Consider the following 15,696-nt stretch of genomic DNA (forward strand, 5'->3'; position numbering starts at 1 on the left):
CAGAGGGTGAGGTGGGAAGGCGGGCCTTCCGGGGGGCGCTCCCGCGGCGCTGCAGGTCGAAGGGAGGGGGGCGACCAGCGACGACATGATTAAGAAGTTTGACAAGAAGGACGAGGAGTCCGGTACGGGGCTGGTCGGCGGCGGGGAGGGGAGCTGGGGAGGGGCTATGGCGGCGAGGCACTGAGGGGAGTGATCCGTAGGCGCCCAGCGCGCGCCGCGGCCTGTAACGGCCGCTGAGGTGAGGGAGGAAGTAACGGCCGCTGAGGTGGGGGGGGCGGGTAACGCCTGCTGATGAGGGAGGTCGCCTCTGCTTTCCGGTATCCCGGCCTCCCTCGGAGCCTCGCCCGGCCCTTCAGGACGGTCCGAGGGCTGCAGGGCCCGCCCTGGGCCCCTGAGGCCACGCTCGGAGGTAACCGGTTCCCTGCAACCCTGCGGGCTGCAGCCGGCGGCCTCTTCCCGCCCTTGCTGGGGTGAGGAGGAGCCGTGCTTGCAGGGCGTGATCGGGGTCTGCACCCCAACCTGTGGACCTTGTGGTTTGGACTATGTAGGGAGCGTTTGTGTTCAGGTAGCCGGTGGGCAGGAAGAAACCTCAGCACATTAGGCATAGATGTGAATAAAGCCACAACCTGCACGTTTTCGCTCCACAAAGTCACCTGAAAATTAAGCTCAGGTTGCTTAAAATAACTGATGTCATCTTGAATTTTCTGTTGCTGCTGCTCAGAGGTCTTCTTAGCCACAAGGCATGACCAGCTGCATTGAGTTTTGTTTCATTCTCAGTTTCCTTCTGCTTGGGATTTGAGAACTGAAGAATGAATGAACTGAAAATGAAAAATCACTAATGGAGGAAAAGGGTCAGAAGCAGTAGTGAGGGTTTGGAGGGATTTATGTGTTTTTGTAAGGGTGGCTCAGAGGTGGTTTCACTGTGAATGTGGATTAGAAGGCTGGTCTCTTCTGTATACTGCTGACATGGGTGTCATCTCCAAAAAATGAATTATTCAGCACCCTTCAGAAATTTCAAAAGAGGAGACAGTCTCTCTTACCTTTCTTACCTTCTCTGAAACTAAAGCCTTCCCTATGCTTTCCAGCAGAGAGGCTCAAAGCGTGCATTAGATATTGCCTGTATAGTAGCTGACCTAGATGATTTTCTGAAACAAGGGACAGGAGTTCATCAAATCATAGAATGTCCTGAGTTGGAAGGGACCCACAAGGATTATTGAGTCCAACTCCTGTCCCTGCACAGGACACCCCAAATTCACACCAGGTCTCTGAGAGCCTTGTCCAAGAACTTTTTGAATATCGCCAGCCTTGGTGCCATGATGCCTCCCTGGGGAGCCTGTGCCAGGGCTCCACCACCCTCTGGGGGAAGAACCTTCTCCTAATACCCAACATAAAGCTCCCCTGAAGTTAAAATGTTCCCTTACAAGACAAGAGGTAGATTTGAGCTTCATGATATCTCGTCATAATGAATGATCATGTTTTCCTTCTGAAATATTTCTGAAGGCCTTTTGCAGATTTTGGTTTCAGCTAGCAGGTAACTTCTTAATGGCTGGATCTGGGCTGTTAAAAGACTGAGAAATTACAGTACGGAGATAGTCTAGAATTAATGGTTTTGTGATGTGCAGCAGCCAGGCTGTTTTTGGAGTTTACCGAGTAGCCTGTTTTAGTGGTGCACTGATCAATATACTTCTATTTCAGATCCCAATCAGCAGCTCTGTCCTGATGCCTTCAGTGCTTTCTGTGTCTGAAGGAATAAAAGTAGGGGGGCTAGGGGAAAAAGAAGAGTAAACAGTTTTATGTAAAGGGAGTATTAAGGCAGATTTATTAGCAAACACCTTTCGTCTTCCTCACCTTCCAGCTGTGTTGAAAGTGCCCCCCCTTTCTGTAACTCTGAATACACAACTCCAGAAAGTGGATTCAAAGCTGCCGATGGACAACATCAGTTATTCCAAGAGAAACGTTACTGTAGCATTGAGGTGTTTTTGTAAAGTTTAGGGGCTGTTCCTGCATGTTCAGCGCTGTTGGTTTTTGTGAAGAATGCATTTCCTTAACTGAGAGGTCTCTTTTGTTCCACAGGTAGCGGCTCTAATCCTTTCCAGCATTTGGAGAAGAGCGCTGTGCTTCAGGAGGTACGTATAATCATAGTGTAATACTGTTTAATTTTTTTTTTTCTCCAGGAAGTGTTAGCAGATTATAGAAGTTTTACAGTGCAACTCTCGGGGAAATGTGAAGGGCTAAATTCATATATTTAATTTAAAATCATAGGGGATGTAAACTAAGTGCATGTGAAGTTACTATCTGAGGGGTCTGTGCATGGTAATTAGACTACACGTGGCTTTTGCATTCCAAGTGGACATACAGGATCTCAGGGTGCTCTTTCTGAAGAGGTGATCTGCCTGTTTTCCTACACTTCTTCAACGTACCGTGTAATGGGTTTTCCTGTTTCTCTTGTGTGCTCCAAGAGTGGTTGTGAGTGGCGAGGTCAACGTGTGGTTAAATAATGAGGGAATTTTGGTGGGTGCAAAAAAGCTCTAAGTAGGATCTTAATTTCAATTGTGTGTTCCTACAGATTAGAGCTAAGTAGTGTTTGGACTAATTGGGCTTAATTCCTTCCTGGGGAAGGAATTAAGTTGTTATGCTTTTATTTTCAAGTATTATTGCTAGTTCCAGATGGTAAACCAAGGAGCTGTCCTTTGTTGAGTGCTGCCCATCCAGCAAACTGAGCATGCATTAGCCAAATGACAGGAATACACTCGCTGACACAGTTCTAGAATGAAAAAAGTGATAAGGTGCTTGGTTGAAAAGAAATCACTTTACTTTTTATGGTGAAAGAGAAATTATTGTTGGGTCATACTGTGATAGAGTATTTATGCTGTGTTTGTAGGCACGTATCTTTAATGAGACCCCTATAAATCCACGAAGATGCCTGCATATCCTCACCAAGATCCTCTACTTGCTGAACCAGGTAATGGTTATAATTTCTTCCCAGCCAGAATTAATAATCCCAAAACTAACTTCTGATAACTTTCAGTGTGAAGGTTTTATATCACTTCCTGTCAGATTTGAGAGGTAGCTCTTACGGTGATCAGAAACTGAGTGTTTATGCTGTAGTGTTACGTTCTCCCTTCCAATTTTGCCACTAAGGTGAGCGAGGTATGTGTCACTGAAGCTTCTGAGACTTTTTTTCTGCATGCCAAGGGAGAGCTGCTAGTTGGTCTGTGATCACCCGCAGCACTGTGCAATTGAAGAGCCACTTGTGTTTGCCCAGCTGAAGTGGGAATAACTGAGGTGAGGGAAGAACATAGGCCAGGAAGCGATGGAAGGTGTATTTTTGTTTGGGGGGAAATTGGAAGCATGGTAAGGAAGAGGGTTTTCTTTAAGTAGCCACATAGATCGGGTTTCCTGCATGTCAGGCAGTAGAGTTTAACGTAGAGTTTTAATGTAGAGCTACAGTCAGTTAGGAGGGACCGATGCTGTTCAGCCTCAATTGGCACAAGCCATCTTTAAGTAAACCCCTTTTAAGCAAGGGACCCCTTCGGGTTAACAAGCATGGCATAAAACCAACCGCTGACACACTGATGGCAAAAGAGGGAATACAGGGTACTTGCCAAACTGTTCTGCCACTGTACCACTGTCGATGGCGTTTGTATTGAAACTAGGTGGATAACAGTGCTAAACTTGGCAGGTGCTCCCTGGGAAGTACGAGGTGAGGGAAGGACTGCTTCTAACACGAGAAAAAGTCTCAAAGAAAAGATTGTTGGTGTGTGGGTTGGGATTATAAGCGGGGGCTGAAAGGTGAAGGCAGCTCAATAATGAGAATGGTTTTTCTCTCGCTTCTTATATGCGATTTTCAGGGTGAACACTTTGGAACCACTGAAGCCACAGAAGCTTTTTTTGCAATGACCAGATTATTTCAATCTAATGATGTAAGTACTACCTAGTGTTTACCACTTGCTGTCTCCCTGGTTTTGTCGGGTTTTGCAGTAGTTACAAAACACTTGGATATTGGGATGTGGGAGGAGGGTGAGGCAAGTACTTCAGAGAACAAGCTCTGCACACAAAGTACTTGCTGAAGGCAATTCGTGGTTTGGAAATAAATGACTGAATGATAACATATGGTTACTTCTGCAGGTTGGTTTTGGTGGTGGGGTTTTTTCTGAGTTGAATTCTGTTGTAAAGAATGTGAATAATGACAGAAAGCCTTAATATGCAAATCAGTATAATTTTATGATGGTTTCTTACACTTGCAAATAATCCCCATCTGCTTAACTCTGACTTTAAAAGTTGCCTGTAGATCAAATACTGTTTTTCCCTAACAGCTTGCTCTATTCATGAATAAGCGTGGAGCCAAGGGATGAGAACACCCAAAAAATGCTGGATTAAACTTTGGACTTTGCCAAATGTAAAGTCCTCCTCTGATCTCTTTTGCAGAGAGTGTAAGAACTCAGTGGAGTTTGTTTTGTGTGATGGGTCTCATTAAATTCTGTTAAAAATGAACTGGTGCTTCAGGTTTTTGGAGGTTTGGCTGAGGAAGGTTGCATGTGTAACTGTTTAAAGGTGGAATGAAAATTTTGGTAGTAGAGCGTGTTTGAGACCTTTCTGATATCCACATTTTAGAAAGTAGGGTGTTTTTAAAATGTAAATATGTCATTTGCTTTTGAAGAATTCAAGTGTCAGTGCTCTTTGCATATTTCTATTTTTCTTTTACAGTAACAAATAGATCAGAGGAAGTTGTTTTTAAAGCTTTTAACTGATCATTGTGAGGCTTTTGTATACAGACAGGATTTATCATTTCTTTCATAATTAGTATGTGGATTATTTTCTTTTTGAGTCTTATTTTACAAGATATATATCTCTCATTCTTCTCCTGGTTTGTTTGATAAGGGGGAGTAAGGGTGTTACCCAGCTACCAAACGTGTATTTACTTGTGTGCTTATGGCTTTGTGTAGATGTGGGGAAAAGAGTGTTCTGTTTAAAAGTTTATGTAACTTTTAAAATTTCTTTAACTTTTAAAACATCTAGGAAGTGTTTATTCATAATTGCCATTGAGTTTAATGGTTTTCTGCCATATACTTTCACAGCAAACCCTTAGGAGAATGTGTTATCTTACTATCAAAGAGATGGCCAATATTTCCGAGGACGTCATCATTGTCACAAGCAGGTAGTAGAACCTACCAAAAACGTGGTATCAGAGCTCTGAAACAAGTAGTTGCATCTTAATGTGTTTGTTTTAGCTGCTACGGTTTTCTGTAATTATGCTTTATAAAGGATACAGCAAGGGAAAACAAATTGTTCCATGATACAGAGCATGTGTGACCACATGGGATGTTAATTTCTTCCTACTGTGTTATTAGGCTTTTCAAAAAAAGCATAGGCTTGCCTGCACCGTTCACCAGTCGGTTGCTACTTTGATTTCTTGTGGTTTGTTTTTTTTTTTAATTCATTATGGGTGCCTGATTGTTTTGTCAAAACTGAGGCAGTGACTTCTGTTTCACTTCGCTGTCAGAGCAGTTAGGGAAAAGCAGAGCAAAGCTTGGTTCCGTCTGCCAGCTGAACTATCAATGTTTTTGACCACAGAGTGGACATTATGGTTGTTGTGAGAGCAAAAATTGAATCTTTGGCATGTGCTAAGTGATTGCTTTGGGTTATATTTTTTTAGAGCTGTTCAGAAAACTATGCGATTCTCAAACCAAAAATGTCGTCTGGTAGAAAGAACAGCAATGCTAAGACAGAGAATGGCTGAGCTAAATAAACCAGGCCTATAGCAAAGCATTTTGTAATAATCTGTGTTTCCACAGAATCTGATGTCAATAATTTTCAAATAGCTAATTATTAAGAAGTTGTTTCTAGCCAATACTGGAGCTTAGCAGTTATGTGGTAACAGCTGGAAGAACAGCTAAATGAGGTGAGGTGAATATCACAAAAGGACCGAGACATCAAGATGTTAAACGAGTGTTACAGGGTGTCTTTGATTATTTTAGTTTGACCAAAGACATGACAGGGAAGGAAGATGTATACCGAGGCCCGGCCATCAGAGCGCTCTGCAGGATCACTGATGTAAGTACAAATTGCATCACTCTTGCGGGAGAGATGGCGAGTGTATTTAAAATAGAGAAACTATTCTCTCTCAGGGTGTATTCTTGTAGTAGTGGAACTGCTGCTTTAGGGAGGACTGCTCTGAAGCCCTCTGCAGGTGTGAGGACCTCTGTGGAGCTGTAGCACTGTAAACATGGAGTTTGAAGGCAGGAGCTTTGGAGCTTTAGTTTCTGATCTGAGATTGCTTTGATCATGTTACTGAACCTTCAGTACCGGGCAGCTGATACTCACGTCTCCCTTGCAGAAGTAGACGCTTTCAGAATTAGCTCAAGATTCTTTCTGAGGGCCTTTTGAACATGCTGTGCATATATTTTTTGCCTAATACTGGTTTTATGCTCTGCCTCCAAAGTACCAACCATTTTCTTTTTCCCTTTGATAGGGTACGATGTTACAAGCCATTGAGAGATACATGAAGCAAGCCATTGTGGACAAAGTGCCCAGCGTGTCCAGCTCTGCACTGGTGTCTTCCTTAGTAAGTAAAGCAGGAGATTATTGTAAATCTGCGTCGTGTAGTGGCTGGGAAGGCCAGTCTGCTGCGTGTGTAGCTCTGTGTAGCTTTTGTTTCGTTCTTTCTTCATCTCCTTTTCCTTTGATATGACTCTTCTTCATCTCCCCACTGGAAAATAAACAAAAAATAGTAGCAATGGAGTTTGCTTTGTCTCAGCAGACTCTGTCTTCTCAAACTACTTCCTTAATGTCTGTAGTGTTAGAGTACATCAGTTGTAATATCTTTAAATGCAAAGTGTTCTTTGAAGTTTCCCTGGAGAGAAGCCTTATCTGTTTTGAAAAGTCACGCACCTGATGGCTGTGAAAGTGCTTATTGCTTTGAGAGTCTAGAAACAACCTGTTCTGTGTCGAGGAAGAACTAACACTGGTGGCCTTGAAAGAACGTATGAGTTCTTAACAGGAACTAAAAGCACTCTGCTTTGTGCTCTGCAGAAAAACAAATCCGTGAAATTGCTATCCTGATAAGACTGCAAGTCAAAATTATTTTTGCTGATAAGTAGGGCATCTATTAGGAGGGCTAGAAGTTCAGTCTGTTTTTCTCTCCCTTGCTTAGGAGAACAGGCAGGAAAAGGTCTTGTTAGGTTAATATTTTTATTAAAGAGGAGAATACAAGTGAAAGCATGGTAGTCTGAGACTAAGATGTAAGAAAAACAGTGGTTTATAGGTGCATATAATAAAGAGATTGGCTGCATTGGTAAATCAAGAAGGCAGAGCAGGAGGTAAGAGGTTCCAGCTGATGAGGTGGAGTAGAGCCTGTGTTAGGGCCTTGAGGGTGTAAACAAAGCTCTATTAATGCTGACAACTAAAGTCTTCCTGCTGGACTGTTCAGTTTTGGGCCCCCCAGTTCAAGAAGGGCAGGGAACTGCCGGAGCAAGGCCAGCGCAGAGCTGCCAAGGTGATCAGGGGCTGGAGCATCTCCCTGGTGAGGAAAGGCTGAGAGACCTGGGCTTGTTCAGCCTGGAGAAGAGAAGACTATGGGGAGATTTCATAAATACCTATAAATATCTGAAGGGCGGGTGTCAGGAGGATGGGCCAGACTCTTTTCAGTGGTGCCCAACGCCAGGCCAAGGGGCAACGGGCACAAGCTGGAACACGGGAAGTTCCACCTGAACATGAGGACAAACCCCTTTGCTGTGCGGGTGCCAGAGCAGTGGCACAGGCTGCCCAGAGAGGCTGTGGGGTCCCTTCCCTGGAGACATTCACCCCCCGCCTGGACGCGGCCCTGTGCCCCTGCTCTGGGGGTGCCTGCTCAAGCAGGGGGTGGGACGGGATGATCTCCAGAGGTCCCTTCCAAACCCCACCAGTCTGGGATTCTGTGACTAACTGTAGGCAAGTGAATTGTCCGAGTATTGTCCTTTGTCCTGTTTGAACATAAACAGAAACTGAGTTACTTTTCTCTTTATTGAAACAAGTACATCCATATAAACGATGTATTTGGAAGTTACTGTTACCTGTAGTAAGTGACAAAGCCCTAGATTGTCTCAAAGTCTTCAAAACTAAGAACTGAAAGCAAGGCTTATGGTACTTCACCGTGCTTCTAATGTTAGTTTGTCTGCAGTCTCAATTTGTGGCTTCTTCCAGCATATGATGAAGATCAGTTATGACGTAGTCAAACGGTGGATCAACGAAGCTCAAGAAGCGGCTTCTAGCGACAACATCATGGTGCAGGTATGTTTGGGGGTGGTTGCCCAAAAAAGCTCTAAACACACTACAGGGTTTTAATGGTATTTTGTGAGTTCTTAAGTTAACCATAGAAAAAGTAAGTGGTTTTCTTTTTCCCTTATTCTTTTAAAAACAAGAACTGTGACTTGAGGGAAACGATTTGACTGTTCCAGAAAAATCATGAGTTTCTCTGTGATCCCAGTGCAAGATTCTTAATTAAGAGTTGGCTTTTTGGTGCAGGGCCCTGCCCATTCCCTGGTAACCTGATATCTGGGATGCTGCTGTTTCACAGTAGTTGTTGCAGAAGGGCTTTGAATCCAAGTTTTCAAAAAGCTCGAGAAAGTCTCCCTACCTCCCAGAACACCAGCGTGCTTTGTCCTTCAGAAAATTTGCCTGTTACTACAGGAACACAGAGATTAGCCCGAATATCAGCAAGATATCCATGTTAGCAAAATCTTTGCACAAATACTCCAAACAGCTGTTCTTACAATTAATGCGAGAAAAGGGAGTAAACTAATTTCATGGCTCTTTTGATCTTCAGGAGTATGTTGAGGCTGTCTTATGGTGGGCAGGGAGGGGAAGGAAATACCACAGATCTTTGTAACTTGTCAGGAAACTCGGATCATTTGAGGTTAGAAGGTATTTCTGCTAGGAAACAGGGATTATTTGTCCTCTTATGTCTTAGCCTGGCTTTTCCAACTGCAGTGGGTATTCAATATCTGCTCATCTCTGTTTCTGATTTCCTAGTACCACGCTTTGGGGCTGCTCTATCACCTTAGAAAAAATGATCGCCTTGCGGTTTCCAAGATGTTGAATAAGTTCACTAAATCTGGACTGAAATCCCAGTTTGCGTACTGCATGCTGATCCGAATTGCGAGCAAACTCTTGAAGGAGTCTGAAGAGGGGTGAGTAAGAGGCAGCATGTGACTCATAAAACCAATTCTAGTTTGAGGCAAACATCTAGGAAATCTGCCCTTTTTTTTTTTTTTTTTTTGATTTCTGGAAATCTACACACAGGCAGAGAGAACTGTAGCATTAAAAATAAAATGCAGGTAGAAGCAGAGTGCTAGGCTAAACTGAGAGATGGTGTGTGTGGCAGTTGTGTGATGGGGTTTGGATTTTTGTTTTGGCACCCTACCATCAAGACTCAGCTGAGAGTAGGATGAAAACTGCAGAATAAGCTTTTGTACTTAGTCTAATTAGATGCATTTCAAATGCAGTAAAGATCTACTTATGTTGTGAGGATATAAATAAAAGGATCTTTCTTATTCTGATCTCGCAGTAGCAGAGGACAGTGTAGTTATGAGAGAAATTCACCTCCTTGTGAAATTCTTTTATCACTGGAAATTTTTTAGTGGTGTGTGATACATGATTAATAATAAAGTATGTATTTCTGGCACGCAGCATTTCTAGCTTGAAGAAGAAAATGTGAAAATTAATAGAATTACAGTAAATAGGAAGTTTAGAGCTCAAGTATGAGTTGAGCAACGTGGCGGTGTAGGAAACATGAAAGCCAGTGCATTGGCTGTGCTTTCTGACAAGCTCTCAGCCACATGGTATTAGTGGTTTGTACGTAACTCAGCGTCATGCTGTGAAACATCTTCTGTTTGTAGCCATGACAGTCCGCTGTTCGACTTCATTGAGAGCTGTCTGCGGAATAAGCATGAAATGGTTATTTATGAAGCTGCTTCTGCCATCATCCATCTCCCAAACTGCACAGCCAGGGAGCTGGCACCTGCTGTTTCAGGTTGGTCCTAGTCCTTCATACCACTGATGCAGCTGGGGGGGAGAGAGGGTAGAGGAGAACTGGAAAGCGCAGGTGTGGCACAGACGACTACACAAACCACCTATTATTGATAAAAGATGAAAAACGGGAGTTATTTTTAACTTGCTTGTAAAGCCAGTGATAAATTATGAATAGAGCTGCATGAACATTAAGCAGCATTTAGTCGAATGTGGATACGTTAGACTTTCCTCTCTCTTTCTTTGAAAGAGACAGTATTTGATTTTCTGCTGTGATGAATTCTGACTAAGTACTTGCACCTTTCAATATATGAGAAGTTCAGAGAGTTAAACTGTTTAAAGAGAAACAACAAAATACGCGCTTGCTGGCACAAGGCAGTTTCCCCTTCCTCATCTGGTACGGCCGTGAGGGCTCTTGCCTTCTGCTCCCCAGACATTACTGGTGCCTAGAGTTGCATACTGGGAGCTGCCTTATGTTAAACAGTCTCTACTCTGTAATATTTTGTTGTGAGTTACTTCTTTTGTTTGGTTTTTTTTAGTGCTGCAGCTCTTCTGTAGTTCTCCCAAACCTGTCCTGAGATACGCAGCTGTACGGACCCTTAATAAAGTGAGTGCTTCCAAAACCTTCTAAACAAGCATAAATCTCTGAGCATCAGAAGAAGCCAGACTTCAGTGCCTAATGGTGTGATACTTGAAGTAGAGCGGCTGCTCTTGTGATTACTGTGTTTGGAAACACTCCATGCTGGAGAATTGGCTTTTCCATGCCAAATGTCCTGGTGTGACAGGAATCTTTTCTGCACTCAAGCTAAGTTTTCACTTGTTTCTGGACCACAGGGCTAGACCAAGCTGTAGTTTGATAACTCATGAGCTCTCGGCTGTAAGGAAGCAGAGTCTTGGATATTTAATACCTCAAAAAGTGTGCATAGGATGTGTGTGAAGGAGATAACGTTCTGATTTCAAAGCTGCACACTGCAACAGAAGCAGTTTGTCACTGTCAAACCCATGAGCTGTAACTTAGAGGGGTTCATTTGAGATGCTGAAACAAAAGAACCTGAGCTCTGACTGCATCCTGCCAGCGGTCATATGGTGTAGGTTTAGTTGCAATCCGTGTGGCACAGAGCAGTGCTTGAAAAAAATACGGGCTTTAATCCTTTCCCCTTCGAAAGCTTTTGAGTTGTAGGATATTATTTCTCCCATATAATTTGGAATTGCGTTCTTTCCAGGTGGCCATGAAGCATCCATCTGCAGTCACTGCCTGCAACCTGGACCTGGAAAACCTCATCACTGACTCCAACCGCAGCATCGCTACCCTCGCCATCACCACCCTGCTGAAGACAGGGAGTGAGAGCAGTGTAGACAGGCTCATGAAACAGATCTCCTCCTTCGTGTCAGAAATATCAGATGAGTTTAAGGTGTGGCATTGGAGGCCTCTGCTCTTTCCAGCTGCAGGTTTTTCTCCCATTCTTGTTTTTATGAAGCTTTTCCCATTTGTTAATCCTTCAGTGACTTAGTCTGATAGAGCAAAGCCAGCCTGAAATTCAGAAGGTGTAGTCCTCTGTCTTTCAACTTAAATATACCATGTAATTTCCCCCCACCACTCCAAGAACAGATAAATGTCATTTGGTGGATTCTTGGCTCCAGTGCGGTATCCTGCAAAACCCTGTACTGCCTTCTGGTTGCCTCTTTGGGGAGGAAGAGGGATTTTAGCTGTTTTGATTGAGCCTATGTGACTTCAGTCTGATAACGTAGTTAGGAAATAGCGCAAACTGTAAATTTCTACCTAATTTGTCAAGTTAAGGCACTGTGAACTCGGGTAATAACTCAGTTAAGGATGGTAGTTCACTTCTACTTGCCCCTTTTACACCATGGAGTTGCCTTGAGAAGCATAGATAGCATGTCTCTACAAGTCATTGCTAGCATACAGTGGTCTTAAGTTCTTGTTTTTATGAGAAAAGGAAGTAAGTATTAGACCAGTTTAAAATTGCAAAGAGTTTTAATGACAAAATTGTAACTAGTTAAGTTGGAATTAGGTCCGGAACATCAGAGGGAGTTAGGGGAAGCCTTTGAATTAAGGTAGTCCATCCTAAATTACAGTCTCTCTAGCACAGCCAAGTCTTACAGCATGCTAGCACAAGGCTGTTAACACACACTGAGAGTCCACCACCTGAGTTTTATCCTTTTTGTACATGAATTCATTTTATCAAGGTGCAACTTGAGATAGTGAGAAGCCTGTACTTTTCATAGAAAAATAAAATCACGTTACTAATGTCCTCCTCTGTTGTTTTGCAGGTGGTGGTAGTACAGGCTATCAGTGCTTTGTGCCAGAAATACCCTCGGAAACACAGCGTCATGATGACCTTCCTCTCCAACATGCTCAGGGATGATGTACGTCTGAAACTTTCTTTGTGTAGTTATTGGCAGGTAGCTCCGACAGATAGCACAAAGGTTCTCTTCTGTCTTATGTCAGTGGGTACACAGCAGTGATGGGGCCTGGCTGATCACCAAGACCTTGTTTATCTCGTCTGTCAGACCCGTCTGAAATGTGCTTATGAATTAGAGCTCATCCATCAAAACCTGATCTGAAGAGATGTTCAGATGATGTCCCAGGCACATCATCTGAACATCTGGGGGGACTGGGAAGACCCTGTTAGGTTATCCAGCACACCTTCTCTTTTTCTCTCTTTATGTACAAATGATTGTTTTTCCCAATGGAAAGAAGTAATTGAAGCGTGAGGGGAACTGAGTAGCGCTGTGGTCTGAGCTCTGCCTGCCGGGTCAGCGTCCTTGATTTTCCTTTCCCAGGGTGGCTTTGAGTACAAGCGAGCCATTGTGGACTGTATAATCAGCATCATTGAGGAGAATCCTGAGAGTAAGGAATCAGGCTTGGCTCACCTCTGTGAGTTCATTGAAGACTGCGAACATACTGTCCTAGCCACAAAGATCCTGCACCTGCTGGGGAAAGAGGGGCCGAGGACTCCATCCCCGTCCAAATACATCCGCTTCATATTCAACAGGGTGGTGCTGGAGAACGAGGCTGTGAGGGCTGGTAAGTTCAGCTCAAATGCTCGATGGTTTCATGTCTGAGCTCTGCTAGAAATCTTGGGGCTGAGGTTGGGTTTGGGGTTACTCCACAGGCACTGTGGAGAGCTAGCTCTTACATGTATCAGCTGTGAAGGTGATTTTTATCCTGCAGTGGGTTTAAACTCTTCGTATCATCTCAGCATGAGCACTTGGTCCTCCTGCTTTGCAGAACGTAAGCAATATACTAGCTTATAGTCCTTTCTTCGAATATCTCCTAAAAAATGAGAGGTAATACGAGAGGAGGGGACATTGTTACTTCTCTAAGAAGCGTAATTGTCTGCTATAAACTATCCTCTTCTCATATGGAAATCTCCCCTCCACAAGATAAGGATTCCTTCTTGGAAGCACGTTTCAGGCTGCCACTTCCTTCCTGCGGAGCCTTTACAACAAACCCTTTGGAGTGTTCAGCCTTTTTTCACACTTGGGACTTGGCATTGGAGGGATATCAGCATCAGCTTGATCGCCTGCATGTTAAAAGAGGAAGTACTGCTGGGAGAGAGGAAGCAGAATAAGCTTATAAATACAGCATGGTCCAGATTGCATTTGATTTTTGGTGACAGCTCTTTTGGTCACAGTTCCCTAATTGTGACCTGGGGGCACACGAAGAGCATCCCCCCAGAGAGCATATGCTGTATAGAAACTTTGTCATTGTAAAAATATGGATTCTTTTATAACCACTGAGGCCATAAAGCTTGTACTTCCTTACAGAGCTTTCTCTTCTTGCTATATGTAGAATTTCTTCAAGCCGACGCTGAGCTGAAATGAGTTTGGACAGGCAGCTCTAAGTGGTTGCTGAGGGGTTTCAGCTCCTTGCAATGTCACTGGATGCAGCCTGGCCCTGGTCTCACCACTGGATTCACGTCACCCCTGTGTGTGAAAAACAGATTTATGTGGGGGTGTGAGCTGCAGCTAATGCCAGAGGTTCAACAACTGGAATGAGCCACGGAGCTTGAGCTAACCTTACCTGTTTGAGCATTCTGTCAGAACAGAGTTGCGGAACTGTTAAGCTGACCTTGTTCTGTTATTCCCCGACGCAAAACTATTTCCATTTGAAAATATGGAAAAATGGTTTAGTCTTTCCATAACACTAAAAGGTTTATGGTGTGGAAGTGAAAACCTGCGTAAACTGGAACGTCAGGACAAGGGTACGCACAGTGCTTTGAATCCATCTGTGAGAATGTGTTTGCGTGTAGCTTGAGCACCTCTGACATCTCCCCATTTTCTTCTCTAGCCGCTGTGAGTGCGCTAGCGAAGTTTGGTGCCCAGAATGAGAATCTTCTTCCGAGCATCTTGGTGCTTTTGCAGAGGTGAGTGGGTACGGCTGTGCTGCGTGTGTGCTGAGCTTGGCGACACTGGGCGCGCTGGCTCCACAGAAGCAGCAAGGTCAGACCCAGTGAGAACTTGCCTTGGGATTGTCACGACATACTGGTAGAGGAGTCGGGAGGTGGCTGTCTTCCACCTTCCCTTTCTGGCTGGAGGGACCATAGCATGGCTGGAGATGAGCGAATGAAAGATGTGATTAGTCCTGAAAATATCTTGATAGTAAGCTGGTCTGAGAACATTCCTCAGTGGGTAATAAATCTACAGCAGTTTAGTACATTTTTTTTGCATCCCTTGAAGCAAGAAAATATATTTCCATGTTACTCATAAATAACTTTTCGGTATGGTTGAGTAGTGATCTCAGGTGTTCCCATTTCAGAGGTTCATGTCTCTTGTTAAAGCCGTTCGGCCTCCTTAAATATTCCATACCATAAATGTCATGGTCTTCATTTGTATAGCACTATAGCATAAACCTGTGCCGTGTCTGTTTTCTGTGGTGAGAGGAATAATACGAATCATGAAGTGCTCCAGGCAGAAGGCAGCCTCAGTATAGGCACAAGCAAATTACAACTGCAAGAAGTGACGAGAGCAATGCAGTGAGGGAGGGCAGTTGCCAGGAGAGAGAGAGAATCTCTTTGTAAACCACCTGCTGTAATTGAAAATCTGGGTGAATGCTTGAGCACGCGGCCATTGGGTTTTTTTCAGTCTGAAATAGGAAGCAGCTTTCACATGTTCATTTTTGTTATCTACCTATTCTGCTTTTCTAGTGTGAAAGGATGCTGTTTAAAAAGAAAAAAGTGCATCCACGTGGTACCACCAGAATTATTAGCCATAAAATGCAGGCGTATATTTTATTATCTAGCAAGTGTACGTGGTGTTTACGATTCACGTACACATCTCCTTTAATCTTGGATTTTCTGATGTGACACCTGCGTATAAACTTCAAGTTAAATCTCAACTGCTGTGTTGTATGAACGCTTTTTTTGCATAATTCAATTCAAAAAAATCCTTCCTACTGAGGGAGCTCAGGCTATCATTGCAGTGTCAAGTCCGATCTTGTCAGTGCCGTTTTTAGCTCAGCTGTCATGATGTCCTGAGCTGGCTGACTGCTATCCTCTTATTCCCCCAAACAGGTGCATGATGGACAGTGATGATGAAGTTCGGGACAGAGCAACATTCTACTTGAACGTCCTGCAACAGAGACAGATAGCCCTGAATGCTGCCTATATTTTTAACGGTCGGTGATAGAAAGGAAAGAAGTCCAAGCTGTTATTTCACATTCTGTATTAT

The 15,696-nt window shown here is 43.7% G+C and overlaps 1 protein-coding gene across 1 annotated transcript in view; it reads left to right on the forward strand.

The window, feature by feature from the left end:
- The window catches only part of COPG2 (coat protein complex I subunit gamma 2), a 22,171-nt gene continuing 6,475 nt past the window's right edge, over nt 1–15,696 (forward strand). Inside the window, exons 1-16 of the mRNA XM_075081718.1 lie at nt 1–122; nt 2,074–2,126; nt 2,882–2,962; nt 3,852–3,923; nt 5,079–5,158; nt 5,979–6,054; nt 6,473–6,565; nt 8,182–8,268; nt 9,010–9,167; nt 9,876–10,009; nt 10,545–10,612; nt 11,229–11,417; nt 12,295–12,390; nt 12,808–13,051; nt 14,318–14,393; nt 15,540–15,643. Of these exons, the coding sequence (XP_074937819.1) occupies nt 86–122; nt 2,074–2,126; nt 2,882–2,962; nt 3,852–3,923; nt 5,079–5,158; nt 5,979–6,054; nt 6,473–6,565; nt 8,182–8,268; nt 9,010–9,167; nt 9,876–10,009; nt 10,545–10,612; nt 11,229–11,417; nt 12,295–12,390; nt 12,808–13,051; nt 14,318–14,393; nt 15,540–15,643 (1,648 nt within the window). The 5' untranslated portion in view covers nt 1–85. The remainder of the gene's footprint in view (nt 123–2,073; nt 2,127–2,881; nt 2,963–3,851; nt 3,924–5,078; nt 5,159–5,978; nt 6,055–6,472; nt 6,566–8,181; nt 8,269–9,009; nt 9,168–9,875; nt 10,010–10,544; nt 10,613–11,228; nt 11,418–12,294; nt 12,391–12,807; nt 13,052–14,317; nt 14,394–15,539; nt 15,644–15,696) is intronic.

This window comes from Phalacrocorax aristotelis, chromosome 1 (assembly GCF_949628215.1).
Source record: "Phalacrocorax aristotelis chromosome 1, bGulAri2.1, whole genome shotgun sequence".
NCBI classification, from domain to species: Eukaryota; Metazoa; Chordata; class Aves; order Suliformes; family Phalacrocoracidae; genus Phalacrocorax; species Phalacrocorax aristotelis.